We start from the raw sequence: 23,929 nt of genomic DNA on the forward strand, positions 1-23,929 counted from the left end.
TGAAAGGTGGAATCTGATTGGTTGCTAGGGGCAACTGAGCCAGTTTCACTTTACACCATGTTTGATAAATCTCCCTCCACTGTCTTTGGATTAGAAAAACATAGCACAGCGCCCCTCTTGTCTTCAGTTTGGGTGTGGTATTGCAGCCCAGTTCCAATAAAGTAATTGAAGCTCAACGGTAATACCACAAACAACCTAAGGACAGGGGTGGTGCTGTTTTTTTTTTTTTTTTTTGGAAAGAAGCAACAATGGTTTTGTAACGCTGGATAAAACCTTTTATATAAGATACTTAAAGGGTAAAAAACAAAACAAAACATTATTCCAAATTAAACGGTGTCCAAAAATGATATATATATTTGTAATTTACTTATATTTTGAAGTATTTATCAGCTGCTGTATGTCCTGCAGGAAGGGATGTATTCTCTTCAGTCTGACACAGTGCTCTCTGCTGCCACCTTTGTCCATGTCAGGAACTGTCCCGAGCAGCAGCAAATCCCCATAGAAAACCTCTCCTGCTCTGGACAGTTCCTAATACAGACAGAAGTGTCAGCAGAGAGCACTGTGTCAGACTGGTAAGAATACACCAGTTCCTGCAGGACATACAGCAGCTGATCAGTACAGGAAGAATGAAGATTTTTAAATAGAAGTAAATTACAACTATATATATATATATATATATATATATATATATATATATATATGCGTGCGTGTGTGTGTGTGTGTGTGTGTGTGTTGATTAAAATAAGAAAAGAAAAACAGAGTACCCCTTTAAAAGCTCCTGGGTCCTAATACATTTAAGGGGGAAGCATTTTTATTGTCTACCAGCAAAGCACAAGATGTTATATAATTATTCACAGGCCCGGGTGAGGAGAAGGCGTCCTCTGTATGTAATCTTCTGTGTCCTGTACTGATTCCGTGTTACATCCTGTATTGTATTTCAGAGCTGCACTCACTATTCTGCTGGTGGGGTCACTGTGTACATAGATTACATTACTGATCTTGTACAGATCCTGAGTTACATCCTGTATTATACTCCAGAGCTGCACTCACTATTCTGCTGCTGGGGTCACTGTGTACATATGTTACATTACTGATCCTGAGTTACATGCTGTATAATACTCCAGAGCTGAACTCACTATTCTGCTGCTGGGGTCACTTATTTTGTACTGGTTCTAAATAACAGTTGGTATTATGCTCCAGTGATAAGAAAGCTTGTTTTGGTTATTCGCCTTCTAGGGCGTGTAGTCTGTACATCCAGCTCTTAGGAGTGATTACAGTGGCCACTACAGGCAAAATGGGGTACTGCATCCATTTGAATAACTGTCCATGTAATTGAACATGGAGTGTCAGGGCTGCCAGTGATACTTGTTCGCTTCTCTCTGTTCTGATTATAAGAATGAAGCTCCTTACATGCTCTTATTATTAGTATAAATGAGATTTTTCAGACTGAGAAAAACCCTTTAAAGAGGTACTCCGGAGGAAAAAAAATAGTTTTAAAATCAACTGGTGTCAGAAAGTTTTACAGATTTGTATATTACTTCTATTTAAAAATCTCTAGTCTTCCAGTACTTATCAGCTGCTGTATGTCTTACAGGAAGTGGTGTATTCTTTCCAGTCTGACACAGTGCTCCCTGCTACCACCTCTGTCCATGTCAGGAACTGTCCAGAGCAGGAGAGGTTTTCTATGGGAATTTACTACAACTCTGGACAGTTCCTGTCATGGACTGGAAATAATACACCACTTCCTGCAGGACATACAGCAGCTGGAAGACTGGATATTTTTAAATAGAAGTATTTTGAAAATCTATAAAACTTCCTGACATCAGTTGATGTTAAAGAAAAAAAAATTGGAGTACCCCTTTAAGAAACTGAAAAGGCATGATAGTAAAGTGTTTGCAAGCTAGCAGAATTCCATTTTTTTTTTCTAATGTCAAAGACCAAACTGTCTTTGTCTCGTACCTTAAGGATAATTGACTGACTATCTCTTGGCTCTCTCGTAAATCCGGGCCAAAACATATAGCAACATTTATGAAAAGAAAGAGTGTGAACCGAGTCCTTTGCTGTGATGTGACCTCGGCTTTACAGCCCAGAGGCCTCGGTAAATAACCAACTAGGTATTAAAAAAAAGTCATTAAATTGAAGTTGCTTTGCAAAGGAAAATGTAGCGCGCTCTGTCTGGGAATCTGTCTCCCGGTCCAAGGTATCCGCCACAGAATTAATCTTGGTTTCTGCTCAAGGCTCCTTGGCTCATTTGTGTGTCCTACTCCGTCATGTCTGTAAACTTTGTCACACTCGCTGACCCCATCTACCCGGCCTGATTCCACCAACACAAATGCTATTTCATTCATTTTTCATCCTAAAGTCAGGAGGACGCTTATAAAGCTGCCGGGTCTTCTTCTTTTCCTTCTCTGGTTTGTTTAGCAAGGTCGTCACATAGATAGCTGGAATATCGATTGGGATATATTTCGTGGATATTCAGTGGATATTCAGTTCCCACTATGTTAATAGCTCAGTAGCCAAAGCTCAACAGAGAACAAAAAAAATAAAATAAAATTTTGGCAAAATTGTTTTTCTCATTGGTGTACATGGACTTCCTTTAACCTTGACTGTCTACGTAGATGTTAAAGGAGAAGTCTGGTCATTTTTGAAAGCTGGTGTCCATCAGGGGCAAGGGGGAATTTGATAAAGAGTACGAATTTACCTCCCCCGTGCTCGTGGTGAGCAGCGTGACTGGCTTTTGGACCTCCGGATGGGCTCAGGGATCTGTGGCACTGCACACGTCAATACCCAGTTGATGAACTGGCCGTTTAGTCAGTCAGTGACTGGGGTGTGGCACCACTGTGGTCCCTGATTGGCTGAGCGGCCAGTCCATCAGCCGGGACATCATCAAAACTCAGGAGAAAATGCCTTCCAATGGAGGTCCCGAGGCTGGTCTCACCGCTCACCACGCGCATGGGGAGAGGCAAATTTGTACTTGTTCCAAAATTCCCACTGCCCCTGCTGGCTGCTGGATTTTAAAAAAAATGTAGACAGTCAAGTTTAAAAGAACTCAATGTACACTAATAAGAGAAACCTGGCTCCAGAAGAGGCAATTTTGCCCAAATTTTTCTTTATAGTTCTTGACTTCTCCTTTAAGGGCTTGTTTGAACAGATACAGTCAAGCGTCCATGTTTGGAGAGAAGGCAATCCAAGCCAGACAGCCCTGGTGGCTGCTAAGTTCCTAAATTTACAGATGAAATCTAATGCACTTAATTCTTCTTTCTTTTAGCATCATCTATTAAGAGAGGCCTAGAGGATGAGTCGAATCAATCAACTTTTTACTGAAGCTTAAAAAGTCTACCCAATGTTGTTGGCCCATGTGTTCCCCGAAGTTTAGTGTAGAGAGATGCAGATCATGCCGAGGCCGTTGGGTTCTAAACTATAGAACTCATGCATAAAGCTTGCGTGGAGTAGTTGCCTTACCTTTTACCTTTTAATTAATTAGAAATGGACTGACCCTTTAAACATAACACAATATATAACTTTTGCCCAGACTTTGGTCAACCTATGTCCTCTTGAATTTATAGTGGGACTACCTTTAGCTTGAAGGTTCTCATAAACATTGGATGAATGCCAACAGAACTTACTAATTTCATTGGGACGAGTTGGCCATATTACACGTATGAGAGCCTCTCCCATCACCTGATCGGGCTGATCTGACATCGGCATATCTGTGTGTGGCAGGAGGTGTGCAGCCAATGAATAATTGCCATTAAGGTCAACACGAGGATCCAGCAATCTCATGACTAGTGGAACCCTGTGAAGGTTCTGTAAATAAGCACCATGATCAGTGTTGAATTGCAGACAACCTGGGCTATCCCACATCTACCATGCCCTCTTATTATGCCAGTGTTTGCTTATGTCGGTCCTTGCCCCCCTCAGACACCTGGGCCCTGGTGCTATCGCTACTTTTAAATACCTATAGACTATACTTTTTTCTGTTCAGTCTTTTAGCTTTATGCAGAAAATGGATCAATGTGGGTGGCCTGCTGGGGATAGTGATCGCCTATGAGGAAAAAAAAAAAAACATCCTCAGCACCGCGTGGAGTTTTTGGCTCTTGTTCTAGTTTCTGCTTGACTGTGAAAAAAGGCTTTACGCTCACCTTGCCAGTAATGTTATTTTTGCTACAGAGAAAACATGCATGGGTTTAAAGAGAAAAATATCATCAAGCGAGAAAGTGAAGAACAAGAGTATAGCTGCTGTAAAGTTCACTAGTACAAGGTAGGGTAAGCCTTCCCACATGCCAGGCGTAATCCGCCTGCTGAGAACTCCAGGAAAGTAGCTGCCGAAACCGAAATCTATTTCAGCAAAAGAGAAAACAGGATGACTGATGGAATGTACATTGTGCACGAAAGTGTTTGACCCTTTGTGAGGTTTTGTTCTATTGCCATTTTGATTGGTTTCTGATACTGATTAAAAATTTTAGTGTAAGGAAAAAACTAAGGGGGAGATTTATGAAACTGGTGTAGAATTGTCTTAGCTGCCCCTAGCAACCAGATTCCACTTTTCAAAGAATCTGTGAGGAAAGAAAAGTTTAATCTGATTTGTTGCTAGGGGCAACTAAGACAATTCTACTTTACACCAGTCTGATAAATCTCCCCCAAAGGCTGTGCCATAGGGCATGTGGATGGTGGATGGTGCCCAACTCTCTTCTTCTATTAAATAAAGCAGACAGTCCCTGCAGGCACTGAATTACGCATGGGTATAAGAGATGAGAACAACTCGAGTATGTTGTTTGGCATTTGATTGCTGGTGGCTGAAGAAGTTGTGTGCAGCCCTGAGGAGTTCAGGAAAATATGGATACAGTCTACTTCTTCAGCCACCAGTATTCAAATGACGAATGATCAAACTTGAGGAATATCATTTGAGGAACAAAGCTATATAACCACCCATGAGCCACTCTTCTACTGTTCTTCTGAATTCCTATAGTAAATTAAAGTTAGGACTTTGACTACAGATGTGTCCACCCTTATCTTCTCTTCAGTTAAGTACTCCCTTAAACTTTATGGGCATATATTTTTTTTTAACCTGACTATGTAATGCAAATTACTTATGGTATAAACTCCAGAAACATGCAAGCAACACCCTGAAAAGACTGCAATTCCCATCACAACCACTGGGTGACCAGCATATAAACACACACAACATAAACAACTCCTAACAGAGCATTACAACCTACTTAATTTTTCTAATCTAGTAATCTCATTACATCTTGTATTTTGGGATATGTTGAGTGATGAACGAAGGAAGGACACATCTATAAGCAATGCAAAAACTTGGACAAAACTTTGAACTATCCCAAGAGCACAAAGCAGAAGCTTCAGCATGTTCTTCATGTATTGTCTATGGAATCCCATAATCACACCCAGGATTAAGGTCTTGGAACACTCCATTAATGGGATCCAGAATATTGCACCAGAATTTTAGTGTATTTTTGGTGTAAGGTGTAACATCTAATTTAACCCCCTTTTTTATCATTCATAATATGAAATCACATTATTTTAGAACTTTTTTCTGTACTTTGTAATATCCTTTCTCGTAGAGCATGACGACTTCTTGATATTAACATTTCCTAATGCATTCAGCCTCGCAAAAACATAACATCACTTTCTCTTTTCTTAATAATATTCCGCAATTCTGGTGTGTAATATAATCTCTGATCCAACATAAAGAATACAGTATAATATTCATAATTCAGAGGAATTTTTTTTCCAACACAATTTCCCTTTTTATTGTCCTACCCAAATCTTTAGTCCATTTCTCCTGTGACTTCATTATACCAATTCTAGTGACAAACTTAACATCGTTTCATAGACAGAGACAATAAAATAGCAACTTTGTATTTCATTGTATTCTCAAAAATAAGATCTATTTCAAGCCTTAAGGAACATGCATTTTTATTTTCTTATTTTTTTTATTTTCTAAGAAATAGATGATAGAAAGATAGATAGATAGATAGATAGATAGTATATGTTATAATTCCATGGGTTGTCATGATACGTATAATTGTTTTATTTTAATTTAAAAATAAATTTTTCAATTTACGTATGTATTTTTAGAGGGATTTTTTTTAAAAAAATTTCTATTTATTATTATTATTTGCTCTAGAAGACTTGTATCTGCCATCATCCATAACACATTGGAATTCTTAGGGAACAAATAGACTTTAATGTAAAGATGAAACATTGCATCTTGTTCACATGGGCTTAAAGTGAAGATTTAATATTCTATTTTTTTTATTAACTACGGAGTGCTGCTGTTTTTGTGAAGTTTATAGAAAACGATCAAGAAGTAGGTTCCGCAACAAGGTGTTCTCCGATCCAAATTTCTTTATTGCATAAAAACATGATCCATATGTCACAACAGATGCGTTTCGGGTACGCTTAACCGTTAATCATTGTACAATGTACCACGTGGGGAGTACAAGCTCAGGTTGATCCCATCTGGAATGGTGAGCTGTTTCCTCTACTTTGTTATTTCTAGAAAACAAATTAGGTTACGAGGATGTCATGAAATTTTGTGTATTTTGTGAAGCCATTACAATAAGGCGCTGACCATCCAAACATGTGCAGAAAACAGGGGTACTCCACTTAAAAAGGGGTATTCCACTTAAGAAAGATTTAACCTTGTTCAGTCCCCACCCATAATCTAAGCTTGTTTGTGCATGAATTGGGCGGTTTGTCTGTACCATATCCTACCTGGAAGCTAAAGAATATCCTCACTTTCTGGCCCACTATGTCTCCACTACTCCTCCCTCCTGCGACCAAAGTCACATTATCTCTGTCTCCTTTGTTCCCAGGCAAGCTGTAACCCCTCCCACCACTGATATTACACCAATGAGTGAGCATGTGGCCAAGAGGCAGGGAAAAAACAGAACAGTGAAAGCCTCCTAAGCAGTATAGGGGAAAGGAAACAAAGTTGTTTCATCTCTTTCGCTTTCTTTCTAATCTGTCTATATAGATTGATAGACAGATAGATAGGAGATAGATAGATATTTTGTTTACAATGTTAAGCAGAAGCAGATTGAGCCAGTGATGGGCAGATACTACAAGATGAGGTTAATACCTGGCAGTTGGCCTTGATGTTCAATGCATGCTGGGAAATGTAGTTTTCTGGCGGCCTTCATCTTGGATATAGACCAGCTTTTAGAAAACTTAGGAATGTCGGCAGCTAGAAAGACAGGAAATTGCTCAGAATACTCAGGGGGAGTAAGACCAGCTAGGTTTTATAGCATTTAATTTTTTAGCTCTTGGGTGGAATACCCCTTTAAAAGTATTGCTCTGGAAGGATAGAATATCCAGATACTCAAGGAGCACCTGTCATTATGTTTCTTCTCCCTGATAAGCTTGCTATGGATATGTCTATGCCTGCTGACTCCGGTGCTTGAGCCATATTCTAATTCAATAGGGCTTGCACAATTTTTTTTATTATATTTTACAGATGTGTGCACTTTTACCTTTCCTTCAAATTAGCTAAGGAATAAAATATATTTGAAAGCTATCAACAGACTGTAGGTACAGCACACATCACAACCACTGGGTGGTCACATATAGACATATAGATACCTATAACCTAAACAACTCCCAGCAGAGCATATTTTTTTTCTAAGTTGGTCACTCTTCTGAGAATACCCTACTTTTGGGAGTTATATTTCAGAGAGAGAAGTACTAATATTTTAGATTGGCTGGCACCCTATTAGAATGATACAACTTGACCTAGTGAGTTGATGGTAATGGGGTGGGAGGGGTTGGGGGCAAATACTTTTTTATATCATTGCAGTTATCTAAAACTCAGCTGATGACATGATGATACCCACAGTCTGTATCTCTTTTTTACATTGCGGCAAGCAATTTTAGAAAGCTGTAGGAGCTGCAAAACAGAGTCTAAATTTGGCCTGTTCTCATAACAACAGGCTGTGACTAAAATGTGTTGAAGCGCACCACAAACTTTTATATATTTTTTGAGTAAAAATGTATTTGTTCACTAAAGCTTAATATGTGGGAGATGGGAATCTGTCTTTAACCACTTCAGAGTTGCACTCTCTCTCTGTGCAGTGATTACCTTCTAAGATAAGGTTATGAAGCCTAGTAGGCTACGTCAGAGGTAAATATGTAGCAAACATTAACCTGACCTCAAAGGTGTTTCAGACGCATCAAATATTGCATTGAAAGTTTCCTTAAAGGGGCCCTCTAAACATTTGGCAAATAAAGATATTTTACTCCTTTTTTTTTTGCTGGTGATGCAAACTGTCTGTTCTCTTCAGCCCTGTCTGGTGTACATCTTGTAGCAGGCTTCCTCTTCCCGTGTAAAGGACACTCTAGCCAGGAATTCAGCCTACTCTACTTTACTCTACTGCACTTTCCTGACTATAACCTTTCCCACATAGTTGTTGAGTTGGCTAAATTCCTAGCTAGAGTGTTCTGTACACAGGAACATGAACTCAACTCTATCTCTCACCACTGCACTTTCTTAACTATAACCCTTCCCACATAGTTGGAAGGAGATAGAGTTGGCTGAATTCCTGGCTAGAATGTCCTGTACAGAGGAACTTGACTCTATTTCCCTCCATTGCACTTTCTTGACCATAAAACTTGCCACGTAGTGGGAGGAGAAAGATCTGACTGAATCCCAGAAAGTCAATGTATGAAACGATGTTCTTTGGGAATGCATTGAGCGCTACAGCAGTGTGAGAAACTTCCTAGATGTATTCCACATACATGCCAAAAACTGAACCTTAGGTGGCTCTTTTGGCACTGTTGCCATCATTCAAATTTTTATTTTTGCCCTAATCCTCTTTTTTTTCCCCCATCAAATTTATGCCCCCCCCCCCCAAAAAAAAAAAAAAAAGCCAGTCAAAACTTAGTCGGGCCTAAGGGATATGAGTGCGGTCGGCATAGAGCTGACATTGATTTATTCTGTAGTCTGTCATTTCCATGAAAATCCACCTAATTGATATTGATTGTTTGTATGACTTATTATGGGTAAATTAGAGCGTGAGATTTATTGTATGTACAATATGTGTGACTATAAAATCTGGGAACATCTTGGTCAATTTTTATTGCATAATTATTCTAAAAGTATCTGCTGCCTTTGAAGGTTATGTATACTTTTGTAATATTTTAGTCACCCTAATTCATCTTTGTAAAACTTACTGGTTAACTGGTTAAAAAAAAAAAATCAAGATTTAGGTTACCCCACTTTTTATTGTCTTGAAAAGTCTGGATTAAATTGGGTGTAAATCTCCATGGTTACAGACTACAAACAAACCTAGTGTAGTCTGAGCCTGGAATCATTTGGGACTCCATATCCTACATATGATTTCAGCTTCAGACTACACTAGGTTTGTTTGTAGTCTGTAACTATGGAGACACATAGGTCATCATAAGAGCTGTAGACACAAAACACTAGATTTTTAATCAAGTGTATTTGTTGCTTTTTTTTTTTTTTTCACTTAAATTTTGTGCAACAATGAACAAACACACTGTGCCCCCCCCCCCCCCATTCAAGGGGGAATTCACGCCCGGCAGATTTATTGAAGTAAATTCTGCCGCTGTTCCATTCGTCTGAATGAATCTAGCAGAAATCTACACGCATACAACCTCAACAATCGATTTTAAATCACAGACGTTTCTGCGTCAGGTTTTGCATGTGTGAATTTAGCCTTCATCCTTTATACCTGTGTCACCCACCGCACATAATACGGATCCATATTCCTCCCACAGAAGTCAATGGAGCTGAAAAATTTGGAGCTGTAATACAACTCTATTGACTTTTATGTGGGCAAATCTGCAATCTGGACCTTGTAATTTAATGGACTGTTTTTTTATTGATGGATCTGAATTAAGGGTCTATGGTTTTATAACTCACTGGCTTCAGTACAGATTAATAACCCCCTCCCCCTTCCCACAGCCCAAAAACATATTGCTAGTTACCTGGCATCTGGGTTAATTTAGCCTGTGTGTCTGTGATTGGGGAATCGGGTCTGAACTTTACCGGTGCCCAGACAGATGTGAATGAATAAATATGCTCTGTGCAGCGCTGTATAATACACATAAAAAGCATCATAGTACTAGTACTATAGATGATGCTACTGCTACCACTATAGCTTTTCCTTATATTATTACTGGAGATGAGCGAAGCGAATTCCCACTGATTTGTTAAGGAAATTCACAAAAAAAAAAAAAAAATGGCGGCCGCACATGCTCTCCAAAGCATCATCGGGCAGGAGAAAGGGATTAAGCATAATCCCTAGCGCCCGTCCAATCAGCTGCAAGCCCCTCTGTGATGTCAGCACCCCTTCCCTCTATATAAGGAGGTTTAATAACGGAGGCGGCCAATCAGCTGCAGGCCCCTCTGTGATGTCAGCACCTCCCCCTCTATATAAGGCGGAGGTAACAGAGTCGGCTGTGTGTGGAGGAGAGAGCAGGATGGCAGCAGATAGTTACAGCCGAGCAGGGAGAGACTAAAAGAGTGATATAGGGACAGAGAGGAGAGGAATGGCGGAAATTGGATGAGTGACTGGCTGATTGACTTTTTTTTTAAATTGTGATTTACCGATTTCTGACACTTTTACAACAACATGCTTTAACAAATTCCCCCTTCTGTAATAGTCCCAGTATTGTAGCTACTAAAGTTTTGCTGTTTTAATGAAATGCGTTAAGATTTGATTTGCGAATCTTAACAAGCTTGCCTGAAAATTTCCGTCTCTTTAGCTCATCTCTAATATTACTGCTGCTAGTACAGTACAACTACTACTATTTCTTCAATAGGATCTGCCATGTCTTTATAGCTGTACTGGAGGTCTGGCTGCGTTAAAGGGGGAACTCCTATCCCCATATAGGTGGTTACAGGCTGAGATAGAATACCCCCTTTAACTCCTGATGGTTAACTGTATAGTTTTACATAGTAACCACTACATGGTACCAATACATGGTGGTGCACCTTATAGAGACAGAGGTTGCTTATATGTCATATATATATTTATACATCGCATTCCATTCCTGCTATGAAGTCCTTGGTGAATAGGGGGTTATTTCTACGGTTATGGGGTACTAGATACTGTTAAAGCCCTTTTACCAATTATCGGCAATAAAACTCACCTACGGCTGAAATTTGGCCCATGTAAAAGTGCTGAGGAGCAGGTAAATGCCCAAACATCAGCTGATCGCAACTTTTATATAAACTGTAGCTATTGGCTGCATATATCCCTTTGCGACTGCCAGCAATACTTTTAAAGGAGAAGTTCGGCCATTTTTAAAATCCAGCAGCAAGTAGGAGTAGGGGGAAATTTGACAATGAGTAGGAACTTATCTCTCCCCATGGCAGCGGTGAGCGCTGGGACCAGCCTCGTGACCCCCTCTCCAGAAGACATTTTCCCCTGAGTTGATGTGTGTCTCGACTGATAGACAGGCCCTCCAGCCAATGTGTAGTCTCGTCCCAGTCACTGACTGGCTGAGCGGCCAATCCATCAGCTGGGTTGTGACTAGAGATGAGCGAACCTGGAGCATGCTCGAGTCCATCCGAGCCCGAACTTTCGGCATTTGATTAGCGGCGGCTGCTAAAGTTGGATAAAGCCCTAAGGCTATGTGGAAAACATGGATATAGTCATTGGCTGTATCCAGGTTTTCCAGACAACCTTAGAGCTTTATCCAAGTTCAGCAGCCCCCGCTAATCAAATGCCAAAAGTTCGGGCTTGGATGGACTCAAACCCGAACCCGGTTCACTCATCTCTAGTTGTGACGTGTGCAGTCCCATGATCCTAGAGCCTGGTTGGGGTCCCCAGGCCACTCTCACCACTCACCATGGGCACGAGGAGAGGTCAGTCCCTATTCGTTATCAAAATTCCCCCCTGCCCCTACCAGCTGCCAAAATTTAAAATTGCCCAGATTTCACCTTTAAATTGCTGCAGGAACAATACATGGATTGTTCTTGCGTCATGGCCATGTGATTATTTGCGCCTTCTGCAGGCACTACAGATAGGTGCCAATCTCTCGCTCTCCCATTCACTTGCATCCTTCCACGGCCCCTAAGCTCAGTTCTTAGGCTGTACATGCTCAATCCTAACTAACTATATTACGCCGCAGTTCAATGTTTGGCTATAATGGGCTAAATATACAATGGGGAATGAAATTGACAGAAAAAAATTTCACTACATATCGGAACTACTTATAGATAATTGATTTGTCACTTAGTCCACAGGGACGCAAGGGCGCAAATCAGTTTTGATGAATGGCCAACACCATGTCTAAAAAGGGAAATATTCCAGAAAAAAAAAATTGAAGAAAAGAGAAAATATGCGGTGAGAACGTAGCCTAACACTTTGTGGCGGTGTGACATTCTGGCGTCGCTAGTCACTAAGACATCAGTGTTGCCGCCTACATACGGTATTTCATCCTACACAATGTGTACGCCGAGCTTCTCATCTGCGGCTAAACCTTCACTTTCTGAATTTCCAATCTACATGGGAAGCGAGACTGCGGCGATAATATGTCGAAAGAATGTGAACTCTCGAACTATTCCGAAACAATTCCCTTCCATTCCATTAGAGGGACGCCATTAGGCACCTGAATTGAGGAACATTTTAGTGTGATTGCTTTTGGAATAAATAGATTACTTCATCCTACCACAAAGAGCGGAGAAGTAACTGCTATATTATAGCTTGGATTTCAGCCAGCCATGCTTAAACTTCCCGTCCTTGGTAACCATGGAAACTTCTAAAGGTAATGCGGGAAAAACAGGAGTTTTCAAGGATGGAGCGTACAAGCTGCTTTAAGTATAAGTGAAAACATTGGCGCAAATGTATAAATGTATACCTGATAAAAAAAATATATATATTTATATACACTAGAAACAGCTGTAGGTGTTATAGGGGCAGGTTTATTAAAGGGGCCCTCCGGGAAGTTCTATGCCGGGGGAAGGGTGAAACTAGAAGAGCCCTGCTTCAACTTCCAATTTAATGACATGTTCTAACCAAAGGAGATGTAAAAAGGTAACCCCCCAGATGACCTATACCTATATTTCAAGGGCAGGGAACCTTGCTGTCGTGAAACAAAAATTCCCATCATGCTTGGACAGGCATGATGGGAGTTGTAGTTTTGCAACAGCTGGAGAGACAATGTTCCCTACCTCTTCTGTATTTGATCACCGGGACCTCCACCGATCCAGAGAATGGGGATCTTGAGTGTCCCTATATGATAGCCATATACGATGATGCATGCCTATATATACTCAGCCTATATATAGTATATTTCCACTGCTCAATCTACACTGTTTATTTCATACCGTTTTACCGTTATCTTTAGTTATACAATCCGATTGCTTTATTTTTATTGCATTGAATTCCACTAGGAAATTACTCTCATTCCTTGATCACAAAGAAAAAAATTGACGTACTATATAAAGGAAAAATAAAAGCTCATTTTTATTTTATTTTTTGTTTTTCGTTTTTGCTACAGAATTTTTTTTTGCCCTAACATAATGTTTAAAGGGGTTATCCGATACTACAAAAACATGGCCACTTTCCCCCCTACTGTTGTCTCCAGTTCAGGTGCAGTTTGCAATTAAGCTCCATTTACTTCAATTGAACTGAGTTTCAAAACCACACCCAAACTGGAGACAAGAGAGGGGAAAAAGTGGCCATGTTTTTGTAGCGCTGGATAACCCCTTTAAAGCTTAAGGCTATTTTCACACTATGTATATTTTCATAAAACTACGGCTGCTGTTGCCGATTGCAACAACGGCCGACATTATAACAAAAATATGCATGCCATTGCCACCTATGGAATTCCAGCTGGAGTGTATACACATAGTATACACTCCAGCCAGGATCCCTAGCAGCGCCGCAAGAAACTGACATGTCAGTGCACACAATGGAGCGAGCAGATTTCTGCTTTAAAATTCCTCTTCTATTCTGCTCTGGCAAAATAGAAGCTGAATTTGAGCAGAAATCCAGCAGAATTTGAGCGGAATTTAAAGCAGAATTCAAACCCCATTGACTTTGATAGGATTCCACTAGCGGAATACGCCCAAACAAGTAACATGTCACTTCTTTGGGCAGAAAGCGACATAAATTTACGGGCGGAAATTCTGCAGTGTGAAAAGCACAGCGCAAAGTGCTTTTCTCAATTTAAACAGGCGGATTTTTTAGCGGAATTTTGTGCGGAATCCGCTCAAAAATCCACCTCTTTTGTTCAGTGTGCATGAGCCCTAATGAATGGAATACTCAATGCTAAAGAAAAGCATGCTCGAGTCGGATCGCTCATCATTTGAATACCGATGGCTGACAAAGTTGGATGCAGCCCTACGGAGTCCTGGAAAATATGGAAAAAGCCATAGGCTATAGGCTGTATCCATGTTTCCAGAACTCCCAACTTCATCAGCCTCCAGTATTAAAATGACAAGCGATCCAGCCTAAACTTTCTCATCTTTACTCGACACACCTGCATGGCCACCATGGCCCTCTATTCATTCTATATAGAACCACTTAATCTTTAAAAAGGGCTGAAATATCCTGTTCGAGTATGAATGGAGCAAAGGTATGGAAAAATTTGAGTATACCCTTAAGAAATTTGATATTCAGTCTGGTTGCACAGTTTTCTTCTTCCACTTTTTTCTCATAGACAGATTAACCCCCTAATACTCTTTAACGTACAGAATGTCGGCCATTTGTTACCAGCAACTTACAGCCACAGTCACCAGAACCAGAGCTAACTTTTGTTCCTTATAATTTGAAAACATAGAAGTCATGGTCAACGGTGACTGGGATATTTAGGCATTTATCCACCACATTAAACGCCATAGTAAAAAATGGGGGGGGGGGGGGGGGACAAAACAAAAACTCAATGGCAGAATTGGCATCAGTTTGTTATTTCGCATCCCAAAGAACTTGGAACAAAAAGTGATCAAAATGATGAATAAAAATAATAAAAACCTCACCAGATAAAAGTTCCAATATATATATAAATATATATATATATATATATATATATATATATATATATATATATATATATATAGATAGATACATACATACATACACACATACATACATATATATTCACATTTATTTATTTTTTAAAGTCAAAATAAATAAACAAAATCAAAATAAGTAAAAATAAATAACTGAAAAAAATAAACATACATATTTATATTGATGTTCTGATCCCTAATATGTGTGTGTGTGCCCCTCTTTTCTTCTTGTATCCATGCGCACACACTTCCTCCAAGATGGCGTCTAGCCGAACAGTCCCTTATTTATGAGCTGAGTGAAAAAGCAACCTAATTTCTGTTTTGTAACAATTTATGTATCTAATTACACCAGTTAATTATATGTAAATCATATGGTAATGCATTCTACTTTATGGTAATTTATCATTCACAATTTCAAAAATTTGTTCATGTGTATCACATTTTCCACTATTTGCTTCTAATTTTTATTTTTTTAGAGATTTACTATTTTTAATATATTGTTTGTTTGTTTTTTTTTTTTTGCTTTTTTTAGCATTTTAATTTTTTTTTTTTCTTGTTCTGCCTTAAGGTTGCTTATTAAAGCTCTCACATCTTAATGAGATCCAATGCCCTCCCCAGATGCCATTGATTTTCTGAAAGCAATAAATTGTTCTAACGCGTTTCACTCAATACTTTGTTACATTAATCTATACTGGCAAATAGAGTGTGTTCCCTTTAAGAATTTTCCTCCTGATTTATTCAGCTTTGTATCAGCCTGATGAGCATGCTGGCAATTTTCAGAAATTAGTCTTTAATCAATGGTTTATGTAAAAGTGTGAGTGTGGCTTTAATTTTAATTAGAAGTCTTAATGATGCTCCCGAGAAAGCGCCCAAGGGAGACACTTCCAAGAACTAATGCCTTAAAGGCTAAAAAAAAAGAAGGAAAAAAGAAGAGTATCTAACAGTATTAATTGCAGTACCACCTTAAAAAAGGGGCCACATGTATCCCATAGTAAATGCTAACTAATATTTAAGGTGGAACCTAGATAAACATGGCTGCTATCTCCCCAAAACATCACCTCACCCAGTTTTTTATCCTACCACCATGTAGTGCTACGACAAAACTGCCATATAACATACAGTAATGTATCAATCTTGATAATACTTCATCAGTCTTATAACACTGTCATATACTTCTCACCGAATAATATGATTCAACTCCTGCATTTAGTGCACATAATTGTCATATAAGTGTCATATAATGCTTCATATATAATACCGTCATATTTGATACTTTCATATACAACTCACATTATACCCCTATATAGTAGTTAATTCAGCGTCAAAATAATACTTGTAAGGAGTCCATATAATACTGTCATGTACTCTAATAATTTAATTAAAATTTGCAAATGAATGCACATAATGAGACAAATATTTCATATACAACTCACATAATTCAACTGTAAAGTAGCCAACTAATATGCATTATAATAAAACTCTCTTAAAGGGTGCATATAATACTGTCATTGAGCCTATACTTAATAAAGCAATTTATCTTGTCAGTTTATTGTACATAATACCATCATATTATGGTAAGGTAAAACTGCCATAATACAAGTCACATGATATTACCATATAGTGCACAATTAATATGCCGCATCTAAATGTTTCTTTCTTAAAGAGTGCTCATAATATGCCACTGCCATATAGTTCCATATAATTCAACGCCTGAATTTAGTGTGCATAATACAACCACATAATGCTGAGACAAAATTTCCATATACAAATAACATAATGCCACCACATAGTAACTATCTAATATATAACACCAAAATGATACTTTCCTAAAGAGTTGACATATTACTACCAAATAGTCGACAGAGTATGATACAATTCAACTCCAGAAATTAGCAGACACAGTACTGCCATATAATGCTAAGGTAAAACTAACACAATACAGTCCACTTCTTACTTCATACTACAACGTAAATAGTGCACAACAAATATGCATCATCTAAATAATGCTTTTTTAAAGAGTTTGTATAATATTGCCATATAGTTGAAACCTAATGAGACAAATTAATTCCTGAATTTAATGCCATCATATAGTGCTAAGTTTGTACATACAACCCACAGAATACAACTTTATATTACCCAATTAAAATGTAATACGTACAAGCCCAGGTAATATAGTGCGAAGATAAAACTCCAATATACAATCTACATAGTTAAACGCTATAATGCCAAACTAATATGTAATATATATATAAGCCCATGTAATACTGCCATTTAGTGCTAAGACACAATATCTTTATAAAACCTACATAGTACAACTTCATAATGCCCAATTAATATATATGTATCAGCCTAAATAATACTGCCATATAGTGCTAAGATAAAACTTCAATATAAAACCCTTATCATACAACTTTTAGATGCCTAAATAATAATTAATACTTTTGAGCCACATAGTACCGCCATAAAGTGCTAAGATAAAAGTTTCATATACAACCCACGTCATACAACGCCCACATAATAAAACTCTATAGTGCATATAGTAATACTGCCATATAGTTCTCACGTATCAGTTCAGTTCTAGAATAGTACCCCCATATAGAATTAAAAAATAACTTATACTTGCTGTTAGAGTTTCTATACAGGTGTGCCTCCCAGTAAACGAGAGTCCTGGACTAATGCCTAGTTTGCCATCCCCCCTTATACCAGCCTTACTTTTATTATTCAGCTGAGAAAAACCTTTTAGCTCAAGTGAACATCATAAATTATAAAAACTTTACATGGCGCCACAGTTCTGAACTACAGGTCTGATCTAAATAATAAATTTTCTTTTTGTAACAAGGCTTTTTTTTTTATTCCCTGTAAAAAGGAAAACTACATTTTGCTTAATGTCGAACAACCTTTGCTGCTACGTAGTTTGTTATACCGCTATACGCATGCATTATGCATTTTGGTGCTCTGCTTTATGAATGTGCTTTGAGCTGCTATAAGACTTCACTTGTGTCTGATTCATAGGACATTTCATTAATCTGTACAGAAGAAGGGGCTGTACGGTGAGCTGCAGATTGGAAGTCAACCCAGGGCTGTGGGTTACAATGAATCAGCATTCAAAGATTGCAGGAACCTGTTTTGTATAGTGTAAGCAGTGGGAAAGCTTTACTGATCAAAAAGAATCCCACACCAGTAGCCTCTCTCTGCGCTTAACTGGCCATTTCCAAGTCCTATTAACACCATGTTGTGTGAGCGCTGTGTAATAGAGCTGATGAGTATACTGACCCCATGTATAATGGAAGACATTGAGCTCTGGATATAACTGGGATGTCATATATGAATAACCCATCAAGTTACATAGAAATATATCTGTGCTTATTGCATTAAAGAAGTCATCCTAACGCTTGGGGTCAGTATAACCATCAGCTCTATTACACAGCGCTCACACAACATGGTGTTATTAGGACTTGGAAATGCTCACTTTCAGCTGATCGTTGTCTTTCAACGTGTTGAAAATAAAAATACACCGATAACAATGGTCTGTTGGACGTCACTCTGTGGAATAGGGCCACCCACAGCTTCCGTCTTGTTGTTGGTGCGTGTAATAACACTGACAGCAAGCGGGAAATGAGGAGCAAGCGAGTGCTTATCTGACAGGTCGGTGCTCGCTTGCTCCTAAATATCGGCCCTTAGACAAAGCAATTTTTAACGACTAACAATAAACTATCGCAAACAAGATCGTTTATTGCTAACCTGAAATTGTTCACCATATTGCACAGAACGATAGGCGGAAGTTACGATCGTTGCTGCAATAGTTTACTCCATCTGATCCCAGCAAATGAAGGAACGATATGGAAATACACTGAAAAATGTGTAAACAAATGCGAAATTTCAAAAACGATTGTGGAATTACAGCAAACAAATGTGGAATTAGAGCCAACAATTAGTGAACGATTAGAGATGATTTTGGTGTCAGCACCGAACAAACAATGAACGATTTCTCGTTGATCGTTTGATTGTTGCCCGCATTTAGATTTGAACTATATAATAATAATTTGCACCATAATGTGTAATTAGTTAATGTGTTAAAGGCAATGAGTTGCTTCCTGGAGCTGAAACAAGCTGATAGCAGTCATACATAGTTGTAAAGGTTCCCACTAAAAGTCAGCCAAACCTGCCATCACTGGTTGGCTAACCCACCAATATAAGGTGTATGGGGCGCATCAAATGGTTGAGCATGATGGGTTTTCCACAACAAATCCTATTAATCTAAGAGAAATAGGCCAGAGCCCACCCCATTCAGTCATGCAGATTGTTCATTTGTATGGGAGAAGCCAGGAGACATAAATATTGGTTGGATGATATTGATGTATGGACAGGAAACCTTTACAGCGATGAAGAGTGTAGTACCTTTGATTCCACCACCTGTATTTAAAAACTTATAATTTTTTATTTTTTTATTTTCTGTAGCGTCAAAGAGGTGGTGCCATGCTGCTTAAGTGCCATAGGCTGACACACTGTTTCACTTCCCTGACTGACATTTAGAGTTCGGCTTCCAGATGAGTTTTAGGTTGCTGGCAATTTTGCCTAGTAGGACCTTTACCAATCACTAAGACGAAGGTCTAAAAATTCCTGGTTGACTGGTGAAGTGATTGGGCCAATTCAGCTGTCAAAGATAGCTAGTTGCGGTGTGTATGTATGACTGCTCCTCCAACCAGAATGGATATGGGTCCTCTTGATTGGCGGGAGGGATCCCAGTTGTAAGATTTCTACCAATCAGATACTCATCAACTATCCACAATATGTCCTTTTCATTTCGTTTTGGCAGGACTGTCTAGCCACCTAATGTGTGTAGGTGCAACCCAACTTTCACCTGTAGGTAGATGGTTCGGGGGGGGGGAGGGACTGGGCAGTTTGATTTCAACATACCCCATAAGTGCCCATAGCTATCTAATGTGTATGGCAAGCTTTAGCCCAAAAATGTCCGTGAATGAACCTTACTGTACTTGCTACTTGCTATAGAACAGCATGTATTCATATGTAAACTATGTTTAAGTGAACCTGTTATTTCTTTCATTTTGCCTGAACATACACCGCCAGCCATGACTGATTGATCCCTCCCAAAATCCCATCCAAACAGGGATTGTGGCTAGTGGGGAAGGAGGAGGCCACTGGGGACTTCTACAATATGATGACTTGTGGTTCAGGCAACATGAAAGCAATAGGGAAAGTGGAAAACATCAAAAGTTGAACAAGGAAAGCCTACAGAAGTCTACAGGCTTACTTTATGGGTGGAATTTAAGGTTTTAGCTGTCGGACAGTATTACGTTACAGTTTGCTAAATAAGCCTAGTTGCTTGTAACCAAATGTAAGTCATGATCATGTACCTAATGTATTTTGGGCTACCATTAACAGGCACTAATGTTAGCTTTCTTTTCTCTTTTCTTGCAGAATACTGGAACTCCAGAAGGACCAAACACGCACAAAGTATGAATGTTGAACAAGATGACATTACATCCACAGCAGATGATGATAGGTCCTAGGTTCAACAGGGCCTTATTTGACCCCCTTTTTATTGTGCTGTTGGCTCTTCAGCTTCTCGTGGTGGCCGGCTTGGTTAGGGCTCAAACCTGCCCTTCTGTATGTTCCTGCAGTAACCAGTTTAGCAAAGTCATTTGCACGAGAAGGAACCTGCGCGAAGTCCCAGATGGTATATCTACCAACACAAGGCAGCTGAACCTTCATGAAAACCAGATCCAAATAATCAAAGTGGACAGTTTTAAACACTTACGACACTTAGAAGTTTTACAGTTGAGCAGGAATCACATTAGGACGATTGAAATTGGGGCCTTCAATGGCTTGGCAAACCTAAACACGTTGGAACTGTTCGACAATCGATTGACCACCATTCCCAATGGAGCTTTTGAATATTTGTCAAAACTGAAAGAACTTTGGCTGAGAAACAATCCCATAGAAAGCATTCCATCATATGCTTTTAATCGCATCCCTTCGCTACGTAGGTTGGATTTGGGGGAGATGAAAAGGTTATCCTATATTTCCGAAGGAGCATTTGAAGGGCTTTCAAACCTTAAGTATTTGAACCTTGGGATGTGCAACCTAAGAGAAATCCCTAATCTCACCCCCCTTGTAAAACTAGACGAGCTAGATCTTTCTGGGAATCACCTTTCCATTCTCAGACCAGGATCGTTCCAAGGGTTAACCCATCTGCAAAAACTTTGGATTATGCATTCCCAAATTCAGGTCATTGAGAGGAATGCATTCGATGACCTACAGTCTCTTGTGGAGCTTAATTTGGCACATAATAACCTAACGTTACTGCCTCACGACCTGTTCACACCTCTCCATAACTTGCAAAGGATTCAGTTGCACCACAATCCTTGGAACTGCAACTGTGACATACTTTGGCTTAGTTGGTGGTTGAAGGAGATAGTCACCACTGGCAGTACATGTTGTGCTCGTTGCGCCACTCCCCCCAGTTTGAAAGGTACTCACATTGCAGAGTTGGACCAGAATTATTTTACTTGTTACGCCCCTGTGATTGTGGAGCCACCCACTGATCTGAATGTTACAGAGGGGATGGCTGCCGAACTCAAATGTCGGGCATCCACGTCATTGACTTACGTTAGCTGGATTACTCCGAATGGATCAATCATGACCCATGGGGCCTACAAAGTCCGTATTTCTGTGCTCAACGATGGCACGTTAAATTTTACTAATGTTACAGTGCGGGATACAGGATTGTACACATGCATAGTGAGTAATTCAGCAGGTAACACCACTGCCTCGGCGATACTGAATGTGACTGCGACCGATAATGGTTACACTTACTTTTCCACCGTCACTGTAGAGACTATGGAACCATCTCAGGATGAGGCGAGGACCACAGAACATCACGTGGGTCCTACACCGGTTATTGACTGGGAAACCACAAATGCAACCACCTCGCTTATGCCACAGAGCACAAGATCCACAGAGAAGCCCTATACCATCCCAATTACAGATGCAAACAGTGGAATGCCAGGGATTGACGAGGTTATGAAGACCACCAAAATTATTATTGGCTGTTTTGTGGCCATCACTCTTATGGCAGCTGTCATGTTGGTTATTTTCTACAAGATGAGGAAGCAGCACCATAGGAAGAACCATCACGCTCCAACGCGGACTGTTGAGATTATAAATGTGGATGATGAACTCACAGCAGATACGCCTATCGAGAGTCACTTGCCTATGCCCGCAATAGAACATGAGCATTTAAACCACTATAACTCTTATAAGTCTCCTTTTAATCACACGACAACAGTGAACACAATAAATTCAATACACAGTTCTGTGCATGAACCTTTATTGATTCGCGCCAGCTCAAAAGACAATGTACAGGAGACCCAGATTTAAACATTCTACGGTGCGGCAGACTATGAGCAAAAACAGACAATTTATATTAAAAAAGGAACGTAAAAGACTGGGCTAAATCTACTGTTTCCAATAAAAAGTGTCTTTACATAAAAAAAAAAAAGAAATAATAAAAAAAAAACAAAGAAATTTATTTATTAAAAATTCTATTGTGATCTAAAACTATCGAAATCCCGTGTATTCCTCCAGATATGTTGGCTATGCTTGGTTTAACCCCAGCTCTCATATTTTCCATAGGAATTTACAACCTAAATTCCTCCGGGACAGCCTAATTGTAGAGAAAGTTTTTGTATCAAATCTGTTCGGGCTTTTTTTTAATCGTGTACTAAAAGCTTGAATTGGTTTATGTTTTTTTCTTCCCTAAATCCTTACAGCAGGGGGATCCTTCACAAGAGTTTCCCTGTCTGACGTGGGAAACGGTTTATAAGTGGTCTTCTAGGGAAAGCCGATTTACAAGAGGAGGAAAGAGAGAGAGAGCAATTATTTTTATTTTACTTGTTATAACCTATTCCATATTTTGCAAAATTTATATTCTTTGAAAAAATATAAGTTACACAAATTACATGTAAGAATCCATGATCATTTACCCAGCTCTGGAATGAGCCAAATTTGTAGCTCCGAACACTTCAAGAAGGTTATGAATAAAATGAGAAATGTTTTCTATACTCGGGCAAGCTTCTTTTTAAGGTCGTTTTTGTGATAGAAAAAAAAAAAATATATCAGGTGGCTAAGATGGTGTTGTTAACTAAAATATTGTTATGGGCTATGGTGCCTTTATGCCATGATGAATTCATGAAACTTTCTGTTCCAGATTATATTGTCCAGGTAATCCTCTAGGCTCAGGGATGGGGAACCTTCGGCCGCCAGGTGTTGCAATAGCTAAAGCTTCGGCTGCCCAGGCATTAGGGAAATTGTAGTTTTGCAACAGCCGGAGGGCCGAAGGTTCCCCATCCCTGCTCAAGCTGATAACAAGAATAATTTTTCAGAAAAAAGATGGGCAAAGCGTGAAAAATGTTGACCTGCTATTGATCAAGAGGAGGTTAATACCTTACTGTAGACTGTTTTAGCATTGGCTAGAATAATAAAACAGGATTCAGAATTCTCCATGGCTCCCCCTACTTGTAGCTGTAGACAGACAGAATGTTACCATTTAACCATATTTCTGAACAGGAGCTATGCATCAGAAAACACTAAGATTAGCAAAAATTGTTGGACCTAAAAAACCCACAATGGTAAGAAGATGTAATATGTCAAAAGTGATGTTCTAGATTTCAATGTTTACATAACAGAATATATTATAATTAGTGTTGATATTAAAAAAAAAAGGTCCACAGAGCTTCAGTTACGAGTCTCAAAACTTGGGACTAGCCAGATATGGCTAGACCCGTTTTTTGAGACTCATAATTGAGGCTCCATGGACCTTTTTGCATATTCATGTTTCCCAGGGAGCAATGCACCTAGGATTTACCATCAGCCGACAGTGTCTTCTTTGCCTATTCTTCC

At 39.2% G+C, this 23,929-nt stretch overlaps 1 protein-coding gene across 2 annotated transcripts in view; it reads left to right on the forward strand.

Annotated features, from left to right (window-relative positions):
- The window catches only part of LRRC4C (leucine rich repeat containing 4C), a 148,025-nt gene extending 125,553 nt beyond the window's left edge, over nucleotides 1-22,472 (forward strand). For both annotated transcript variants that reach the window (XM_069968091.1, XM_069968090.1), the window contains exon 2: nucleotides 20,447-22,472. In XM_069968091.1, coding sequence (XP_069824192.1) covers nucleotides 20,489-22,408 — 1,920 coding nt within the window. In that variant the 5' untranslated portion in view covers nucleotides 20,447-20,488 and the 3' untranslated portion in view covers nucleotides 22,409-22,472. The remainder of the gene's footprint in view (nucleotides 1-20,446) is intronic.
- The last annotated feature ends 1,457 nt before the right edge of the window (nucleotides 22,473-23,929 follow it).

The sequence above is a fragment of the Dendropsophus ebraccatus genome, chromosome 4 (genome assembly GCF_027789765.1).
Source record: "Dendropsophus ebraccatus isolate aDenEbr1 chromosome 4, aDenEbr1.pat, whole genome shotgun sequence".
Classification (NCBI taxonomy): domain Eukaryota; kingdom Metazoa; phylum Chordata; class Amphibia; order Anura; family Hylidae; genus Dendropsophus; species Dendropsophus ebraccatus.